The 10,828-nt window shown below is 35.6% G+C and overlaps 1 protein-coding gene across 1 annotated transcript; it reads right to left on the bottom strand.

Moving 5' to 3' along the window:
• Positions 1 to 3,201: 3,201 nt before the first annotated feature.
• On the bottom strand, positions 3,202 to 10,378 carry LOC110898831 (NADPH-dependent aldo-keto reductase, chloroplastic). The gene is made up of 7 exons (XM_022145677.2): positions 10,196 to 10,378; positions 7,676 to 7,726; positions 7,482 to 7,558; positions 7,292 to 7,379; positions 6,910 to 7,185; positions 5,793 to 6,044; positions 3,202 to 3,451 (listed from the first exon to the last, which is right to left on the bottom strand). Exons 1-7 carry the CDS (start codon positions 10,313 to 10,315, stop codon positions 3,365 to 3,367), a joined length of 951 nt encoding a protein of 316 aa, XP_022001369.1. The 5' UTR covers positions 10,316 to 10,378; the 3' UTR covers positions 3,202 to 3,364.
• Positions 10,379 to 10,828: the final 450 nt, after the last annotated feature.

Below are 10,828 nucleotides of genomic sequence, written 5' to 3'. Positions count from 1 at the left end.
GATCTGTCTCTACTCTCTCTCTACTCTCTCTCTAACAGATCTGTCTCGGCAAAGGTGGGGGTTTCGGAGGTGGAGGCGGAGGTGGGGGTTTCGTTTCTGATCGTTTTGGGGTGTTTCGATTTAGGGTTTCGGCGGAGGTGGGGGTTTCGGAGGTGGAGGCGGAGGTGGGGGTTTCGGAGGTGGAGGCGGAGCAGTGGTGGTGGTGGCGGAGCAGGGGTGGAGGTAGAGGTGGTGCCAAGAAGAGGTAAACCTCTGCTTGGAGAAGCTTACCTCTCATCTCTTCCCCAAAAAGAGGTTGGGAAGAGGTTAAAAGCACTTCTCGAAAAAAAAAACAAACACTCTTCTGAGGCTAAACCTCTTCCCGCGTCTACACGGTGCAGACAGAAGAGGCCAGGAAGCTCTTCTTCCAAAAAACAAACACCACCTAAATCTTACATGGCATTTTCACTTACTTTTTAGGTTATTAGGAATAAAAAATGTGTGATTCATTTTGTTGTACGTGTTCTCGCAATATTTAGTATTCTGCGTAGAACATTTCCCTCTATTGTTCACACGATGTGGCGGGAACACAACACGTAAATTGGTGATTTTAGGGTTGCACGGGATGATTCAGTTTAGTTTTAAACCATAACCATGTTATGTTCAGATTATAGGGTTAAAAAAACCCGGGGAATTGAATTGAATAGAGGAGGTTGACCGTACCAGGATCGAATTTAACCGTCAGTTCCCTTTAGTGGTGATTGTTTTTATTTAATTATACGTGTACCCAACTTCATTTGGTATTCCTTTTTTTTTTCTAAAACAGAAATGTAATTTATCAGAATATAACCACAGTTAATTTATATGAATTGTTTGAAATATACAAGAGCTCATGGTTTTTATAAAAGTATTTGCATTGACTATACATATATACAATTTGGTTAGAAAGGTGACCAACATATCTAAACCATCCTCTTCACACTCTCTAATCCTATGTAGCATGTATTTTCTTTTTATCCCAAAAACAAAACACCACAGCGACAGCATACGACTATGGGTGGCGATGGTGACCCACTCTTAATCAGTGCGCAATTGGTGGAGGCGAGGGTCTCATAACATGAGCACGGTAGTGGCTATTCTGGTTCGTGGCTGATAGTGACGGTGGTTTGTTGGTGACGTCGGCTAAGGGGTGGGCGATGGTGGTGTCTGGCAGGGCCGACCCGTTAGGCTTATTAACCTAGGCTAAGGCCTAGGACCACTCAAGAACAAAGGCTTCCAATTTTTTTTCACATGTTAGACTTGTTTTGGCCCATCTAAACAACGTTTCTAGGCCCAAGATTTAGGATTTTACACCAGGAGGCCACACTGTCCTGTCTATGCACACTTCACTCCAGAATCCAAAACCAGCGCCGCAACACACCAACCCTCGTTACTTGCAGCGTCTTGTGAATAACCAATGTGAAACTGATTGCCAATTGGGCGAGATTAGAAAAAATCATCGGTATGGTTATTTAATATCTCAAATCTCAATCTCAATTACCGATTTTCTTTATACCAATTCAATAGGGCCCGACTTTATAGTTCGTTTAGGGCTTTAAAAAACGTTGGAACGGCCCTGTGTCTGGTGCTTCCATTTAGAATCATATGAGTGTGAGTGTGAGTGTAAAACTTATAGTTCCGATTCAATGCTTCAACAATTGTTTAAGTTAGGTCTCAATGATTAAGATTATTTAATAGCAGTGATAACCAATTAAGATTTGATTACCCAAAAAGGTTTCACATTCTCTAGTCTAAACCATACAAATTCAACGTTTAAATAGCACTATATATAAGCATATGCATTAATGTATTACCAATGAGTTAAGTTGTGAAATGAAGTGGTACCATAATTACGAAAGTATCATTGGATAAAGGTTTAAATCGAAGTATATATGACTGATAATGTGGTTCTATTTTTTTTAAATGGTTTCTCAATATTTTTAAGTTTTTCATTCAAAGCAATATCAAATTGGGGTAGCTAAGGAACTATAGAATCTCCAAGGAGTTGAATAAACTCTTTTATGATAGTGGAATTGAGAAGCATGATAAATCCGTACTACACATTCTAGCTTTATCCTTGGTTTTTTAAGGAGAGCGTTTTCCTGCACTGAAAAAAAGACGTAAGAGAAGTAGCTTCTATCCCCTTCCATCAACAAAAGTCTCGGATATAGCTGTAAGAAAGCATGGATATTTATTATCCCACACTAACCTATATTTCTAGCGTTTAGCGCCCACAATCCGCAAAAAATACATGCAAACACATCTTAAAGTTTTGAATCATTAAACGTACTAAACTCTCCGGTTCCTTCCGCTTTATATAATAATTTTGCTTTTACTAAAAGAGTAAAAAAGTCTCATTTCATCACTTTTGTGGGTTTTTTATTAAAAAAAAAAACTTATTACCTTATGCTAAATAGTTAAAAGAAAAAAACCAAAATCAAAATTTTGAACTCCCCTAAACATTATTAACAATAAGTGGTTGTAACAATAGTTTGGTAAATTAGTAGGGCGACGATTACAAATATAGAGAAAGAAGGCTCTGCATCAATTAATTTTAATTCTCCACTTTAACCCTCAAATTGCAAGTACTTCACAGCATAAACCCTAAGGTCATGGTTGTAAAGATCCCAACTAGCCTCCGATTATTCATCGATTAATCTTTATTCAAAGGTTTACCGAGTTTTTTTTTATCTAATCGGCTAATTAATTAGTAGGTGGTCACAGTAGCAAATCCAGTCCTGATTGGCCACAAATCAGTGGTAGTGTAGCAATTTCGGCCAAATTCTTGACCAAAACCTGCAAATTCCAGCAAGTAATCCTATCTACTTGAAAATATGAGCCGAAAAAGGTGTTAAAACATGTCTACTTAAAAAATGCATACAAAAACGTGTGTTTATACACATAAAACTGAAAATTACATATAAAATCTCAATCCGATTAATCTCAACTAATCGCTAGTCGCTACTCCACTGGCCAACTAGCGCCTAGCGATTCTTACAACACTGCCCAAGGTTAGAATTGATTTTAATAAAGCCCTAAACAATTTAATATTCATGTAGAAAGACCATTTCACCCCCTTAATAACTTTATTAAAGTTGTTGTACCATAAGCATAAAATGTTGTGATTACTTAAATTTTGTTGGAATCCTTCTCAAATGCATTATAATATAATATAATATAATATAGTATAAATATAGATATGCATATATGCATTTAGATAAAATGTTATCAATGCAATATTCTTTAAAACTAAATCCCAAACGAAATCCACAACCATTCTAGAAAATTTAAAGCGACTCTCACCGTTCTTAACATATTATTATTTATAAAATGAACACCCTATTTGTCATATTTCACCATCCCAGAGTTCCTCAAGGGTCTTGTAGGAGCCATGAGTCTCATCCACAAAAGAAGTACCTCTCAGCAGCCTAGCCTGCAAACAAACGATACAAAATTCAACACTTTATGTACAAAACTAGATTCGCGGTGTCAACTTCAACCCGTTTATGTGTGAAAACACGTAGATCCGGGCTTTACCTTGATGGTAGCAAGTCGAACATTTAAACTTTTATAAACTCAACTCAACTAAAATATTGCGCGATAATCAAGTGTTTATAACCTTTAAAGGGTTTTAATTCAAAAAAAAAGTTTGATCGTGATAATAGTTTTATAATCATATTAAATCTAAATTATAATAAATGACTCCAAATAATGTCACATGGCATTCTCTCCTCCAACCTCATAAATTCTATTTATAATTATTTAATAAATTTATTTTAATATTAATATTAATATTAATAACTAATATATAGATATCATTTATTTTTATCTTTATCTTTATCTAAGATTAATAAATAAATTCAATTTTGCAATTTAGACCCCTTTTTTTTACTTTTAACCCTAAGTTTTTCATCTTTGCAATTAAATACCAACCCTTTTTTTATTTTCAATTTTGGTCCACCATACTTATCATCTTTCCCAAGTTTTTCATTTCGTTCTAAATTTTGTGAGTTAATGCACCGCAACGTGCGTGTGGGGTTCAACATTTTTTTCGTATATTTTTTCCCCGTTTGATTGGCCCATCGCAACACATCTATTTTTCTCCGTTTAACAAGTTCGACCAACACGCGGGTCCTGGATTGACCTAGTTATTTTTTTCTATGATTTACGTTTTGGTTTAATTTCTCTGCAACGAGCGTTCGCGAGTCAAAGATTTTACGTCTGCTTTTCGCTCGACGTTATTTTTTACGTTTTTATTTAATTTGTTTTTACGAGCTTTTCCGGTGTTGGTGGTCGCTGACAGTGGTATAGCATTAGTACTACTTGACACAGTTTTACAACAACCGCTGCAACGCAGGGGCTTAATACTAGTTATGGTAATAAACCTTTCACAATAATCCAGTTTGATAATTATATATGCTAATTATTTTTTACACTATAATTAACATAATAGCCCATTTCGAAACAGATTGAAATTTGTCCTGTTAATAATATAAGATAAACAAAATGTTAGTTGTTCAACCCGAGCCAGCCGTTTTGACTTGTTATCCAATTTGTTTGACCCGCCCATTCTGCCACATCTATACTATATAATAAAAGAAACCACTTTAGGGACACTTGTCATTATACTAGGTCATCTCTTATAGATAATTATTATTTTAGTTTAATTTCTTCTAATTAATTATAAATAACCATCCTACTAAATATTATTTAATTTAATAATATATATTATATAAAATGTTAACGGAATACAAAAAATTAAGATAACATCACATGTATTCAAAAATACAGGATCACAACTTGAATGACCATACATGTAATCGATTATTTTTTTCACTTTTTTTTAAATTGATGAAGGAACACTTTACTTATTATTGACCATCTACTTAATTGTAAATATTTTTATTATTTAATATAAATTATAGATAATTATTGTTTAATTTAAATTATTAAATTTAATATATGTTTCAAGCATTTAAGAAATAACGGATAAAGTTCCATAGAATATCTTATTATTTATTTATATTAATTACTAGGTTAAAAATTATATCTTAATAATTGAAACAAATATCGAGCATTTTCATAACGAGAGTGGAGGGAACGATTTTCTTGCTTAACAAATTAGGGGCCAAAAGGGTTAGAAAAAAAGACATTAGGGACTCAGATGTTAAAAAAAATTCTTTTTTGGGCTAAAAGAGTAAAAGTGCTATAACCACAGGGGTCAAAATCGCAATTTAAAATGCAAGAAGAATAATAACTACATTTATCATATACTAATGAATTTATCCAAACCATTAATTTAAGATGCAACTCACGTCCAGATATTTAAATTATAAAGTTATATATAATTACCAATATTTATATTTATCTAATTAATTTAAGTATTATTTCGTAGTTATAAGTTTATCTAATTGGCTAATTGCTATATGTCTAATCTCGACATTTTTAATAATTTTTAAGAAGTAATAAATTAAGACCACTGTTATTTAACTAAAACTTAGGTTATTAAATGTATGTTCACATGACTTTTAAAACTCATGAGAAAGTAGATACATTTGTCTTCTAATCGATGCTTCAAATACTTTCATATTTATAATCACAAGTTTTGATCATACATGGCATAGAATTTTGTTCGGATATTAGAAAAGCGTCTTTAAATATTGTTTTTTAATTATTAAATCTCCATTATTAACTATTTGATTTTTATTTACTTAACCCGTGTAATACACGGGGTTATAACCTAGTATACGATAAAAGAAAGCAAACAAGCATACCTGCTCAATCTCAGAAGAGAGTTTAGTGAACAAGTCATCAGGAATTGACCAATCAAAGACATCAAAGTTTTCTTTGATTCGAGATTCGCTTGTACTCTTGGGAAGTATGCTATGACCCATTTGTAGGCCCCACCGGAGCGCAACCTGAGCAGGCGTTTTTCCCAGTTTTTCAGCTACTGAAGCTAGAACCGGGCTTTTTAGTACATCGCTTTTGATGAAGGACGTCCCCGGAGAACCAAGTGGTGAATATCCCTACAGAAATATGGAAATAATATCCTTTGATTACTTGTTAATGTTACAAATCATGTAAGTAATACTCATTTAAATTAGTCGCGTATGAAAGTTGCATGTTGTCAATAATATCGAATAACAAAAGTGGACTTTTAAACCCTTAGGTAGCGTTCGTTTCACAGAATGGAATTGAAATGTTGATTCCATTTATTATTTTGTTGGTTTCAAATAAAAATGATTGGAATTGAACAATATAAGGAAGAGAATCTGCATTCCAATTACAATACCGTTTCGACCCGATCCGTTACAGACCCAAAACATCTTAACCCTATTCGGCCCGACCCATTAACGACCCGAAACGTCTCAACCCGGTCCGTTAACGATCTGAAACGTCTCGACCTGACCCGTAACAGACCCGAGACATCTTAGCCCTATTCGGCCCGACCCATTAACGACCCGAAACGTCTCAACCCGGTCCGTTAACGATCTGAAGCGTCTCGACCTGACCCGTAACAGACCCGAGACATCTTAGCCCTATTTGGCCTTACCCATTAACGACCCGAAACGTCTCAACCCGGCCCGACCCATTAACGATCTGAAACGTCTCAACCCGGCTCGACCCATTGACGACCTGAAACATCTCAAACTGAACTGGCCCGTTAACGACCTCAAACATATCGACCCGACCCGGCCTGTCATCGACCTGAAATGTCTCGAACTGACCCGGGCCGTTACAGACCTGAAACTGTTAGCGAACCGAAACGTGTCGACCCAGCCCGGCCCGTTAACGACCCGAAACGCCTAAATATCCAAAAACGACTATTTGACCCCTAAATATTCATACAATAAGAAGTAAAACATGCTTATCCAAACATTAAAAACTTACAGAAAGGTGAACGCCCTTTGATTTGCAGAAGTCTCTCAGTTTAGTTTGCTTCCATGAAGGGTGACATTCCACCTGATTGACAGCTGGCGGAACGCGGGCTACATCCAACAAATCTCCCAACTTTTTGGTGGAAAAATTGCTAACGCCAATGGCGCGCGCCTTTCCAGAATCATAAAGTTTCTCCATTGCTTTCCATGTTGCTGGAATATCTACTGGAACAAGATTCTCGGGCTTAAAGCCCTCGGATCCCTTCTTCATCTTTACAGGCCAGTGGATCTTCAAAATAAATAAGTAACTTTATTCGTCAAATTAATCACATAAACAAGAAAATTGTTAAAAAGGATACAAAAAAAACACTCCGAATCAAGTAACTAATACATACAAGGTACAAGTCGAGATAGTCAAGATGCAAATCGCTTAACGTTCTGTCCAGTGCAATAGGTACATCTTCTGGTTCATGATCACGGCACCTGTGGATTATATCAAATTAATAACTACATATTACCAGGCGGCGCATATGGATATATATATATATATATATATATATATATATATCAAGGAATTTGACGAACCAGAGCTTAGAGGTAATCCACAAATCTTCACGTTTGACGACATTTTCTTGAAAGAGCTTCTTCAAAACTAACCCAATCTGAAAGACATCAAATTTGAATGTTTTACATATTTAACAATCTGTCTTATCAACATTTTGCTTAATTAGGAAGCGAAAAACAAGAATTTTGGCGTACAAAAGCAAGAAAGTGTGTACCTCCTTCTCGTTGCCATACACTTGGGCACAATCGATATGTCGATACCCCATCTACATATGCATAAGAACCATGATTTGTAAGAAAGTACAACTGGAAGTTATGTAATGATGTAAAGAACTATTCTGCATGCATCGAATCCATTTGATTTCTAGTGCCAATATGTTTTCTATGGCAAAAACACACTGTTCCCAACTGTTAACAAACATTATAAATTCATTATATAAGTTTCTGTAATCATATTCAATCCATTAATTTCGACCCGTATGACCATCTTGGTTTTAAAAAGCGCGCCTAGGCGCAGGGTCTGGGGCTTTTTTGCTTCTCGCCTTGTGTTTTTACAGGAAGCGACCAAAAAGCGCAAATTTTGATGTTTTTTTGTGGGCTTTTTGACCTGAGGCGAGCGCTTCATGTACCTTAGGCATTTTACTGCATAAAAATGTTGTACCTTGGGTTTTTTGACCTGTGCATGTAATTAAAATGGTATAAAAGCCTTACTTATAGCTATATTTTGGTTAAAGGAAGCTAAAAACCTATGGGATATGTATGGGATATATAAAAAAATTATATAAACATCTTGCGCCTCGGGTACGAAAAGCCCACCGCTTTTGCGCTTTGCGCTTTGCGCCTCAATTTTAGACCTCGTCGCTTTTGTGCGCCTCCGCTTTTTAAAACCAAGATGACCATTTGATGTTTAGATATAGCTGGTTTGAATAATAACTGAATTCAACTTGTTCATACACAAATAGGCTGAAATTGTAACCTCTGTTCTTCAATCTTGAAAAGATCATGTGTTATAATCAATATGACATTATGGCTAGGGGTGCACACGAGTCCACCCCAGAACAAGCTCGGCTTGTTAAACTTAAGAGAACTCAAGCTCGGGCTTGGCTCATTCATTATTTTCAAAATTAATTTATAAAAATTAATAATTATATTTTGTACATATTTTTTTTTAAATTTTATACATAGCTTAATTTATATTATTTAGCTACTTTTATCATAATTTTATACACAACAATAACCATAACTATAAAAGAAATATTTGATATATTAAATAAAAGTTATAATAATAGGTCTGTTTAGGCTCGCGAGCTAGCTTGAACTCGATAAATGAAGCGCAAGCTCGGACTCGTTTATTAAACAAACTTACTTTTTTGCTCGAGCTCACTTAAACTCAGCTTGATTCGAGCTTTTAGCAAGCCAGCCTCGAGAGCTCACGAGCTGCTTGACTCATTTATCCCCTAATTATAAATTAGGAGAAACCCGCGGAGCTTGACCAAAAGTTCCGCGGGGGCGGAAAGTCATGGGACCCAAAAAAAAAATTCTTATTGCTATATTTCGGGTTATATGTTTGGGTTGGCTATTCGATTCGGGTCAAACAAAAATAACTCAAAATAAAATAAATAATCTTTATTCATTCAAAAGACCCGTTCTTACAAATAAAAAAAACCCTCAAGTTTCATTTATATAAAAACTAGTTTCAGACTTTATATAAACTCACTTCAAAATTAAAAACAATTATACAAAAGAGTTAACTTCCATTTTGCTCCCTGTGATTTAACGGTTTTGCCCCAATAGTTTAAAAATAGCCATTTTCCTCCCTGATTTTTCTAACTTATCATCATTTTGCTCTCTGTCTCTAACTCCATCCAAAAGAATCCATTAACTAGAAGTGTATTTTGGTAATTTTGTAGATAAAAGTAAGGGCGTGTAAGTCTTTTCACCTAAATAAACCTATAACTTGTTTATTTACATGTATATAAGTAATTCTTTTCTGATCCCATCTTTCCAACCACTCTTTCTACCGGCCACCACCATCCACAACCATCCACCACCACCTGCAACTACCACCTGCCGACCACGACTACCACGACTTTTAACTAAACGTTTTAATTGAGTTAGAGCAGGGAGTAAACTACCGAAATACCCCTACTTTTAATTGAACGTTTTAACTGAGTTAGAGACAGGGAGCAAACTGGCGACAAACTCGAAAGATCAGGGAGGAAAATGGCTATTTTAAACTATTGGAGCAAAACCGTTAAAATGACCAAAACACAGGGAGCAAAACGAAAGTTAACTTTATACAAAAATAATTGATAGCCCCATTCTTCACGTTTTTATAACTTAATACGCGAATTTGTAAAAAAAATTTGGACAATAAACTTGGTAGAGGCAGGGAATTTCTATATAATTTTAAAAACTGCGGACGAAAAATTGGAAAAGTTTAAAGAAGCATACATCAACCATCAGGTCCCAAACCCTAGCTATCTAATTGATCTAACACAAACGAAACCAATAAACACATTTTTTTCAGGTGGCTAATTGAGAGTCCCTTTTAAAATAAAATACGCAATACAAAAAAAAAAAACAAAAAAAAATCATAAACCATATGATCACTATTGATCACACTACTCAATTACAAGTTTACAACTATACGATCCATCCAACCCAAACATACAAAACTTAATTCGATCAATCACCAAAATGTAACAACACGTAACGCATAAAAATCTGCAAACCTTGATTGCAGCAGCAACAGCATCGCCGACAAGACCAGGTTCCGATTGCCATGTGCCGAGACCAACAGATGGGATCTTGGTTTTGTTGAATAGTTCGAAGAATCGAATGCCATTAGCCATTTTCTTGTGCAAATGTTAATGAGGAATAATGAATAATATTGTGAAGTATAAAAAGGAATGAGAATTTGTAACGGATGAGTGAAATGGGCCATGATATGATATTATGGCCGGCTAATATGGAATAAGAATTAGCGTTTTGGGAAGTACAAATGTCCAAATTCGTGTTTTGCAACTTGGCATTTGGGCCCACTTTTGGAATATTCCAATGTTTTTTTAAGGGTTTGTTTGTTTGGTTTTCTTTGGATGGTATGACTTTTTAGAAGCTAACATTATAGGGTGTGGAGAAGGGTAGTTTTCAAAGAATGTTTCGTCAGTTGTCTATGTAAGCGAGTGTGAGGATGAGCCTAAAGGGGATGGACCAAGGGTGTTGGGGATGAGTCTCAATATATGTGTGTGTATTTATATGTGTGTCTGTATGACAACCCTGTCATAGGCGTCTTTGGCAAGCCGGAGAGGACAGGGACGACCCTATGGGGGGGCGATGTGCTGGCCCGGCGCCGGAGCCCGTCGGCC

This window comes from Helianthus annuus, chromosome 13 (assembly GCF_002127325.2).
Source record: "Helianthus annuus cultivar XRQ/B chromosome 13, HanXRQr2.0-SUNRISE, whole genome shotgun sequence".
Classification (NCBI taxonomy): Eukaryota; Viridiplantae; Streptophyta; class Magnoliopsida; order Asterales; family Asteraceae; genus Helianthus; species Helianthus annuus.
The sequence above is the reverse complement of the archived record's forward strand: the minus strand, read 5'-3'. Positions and strand labels throughout refer to the sequence as shown.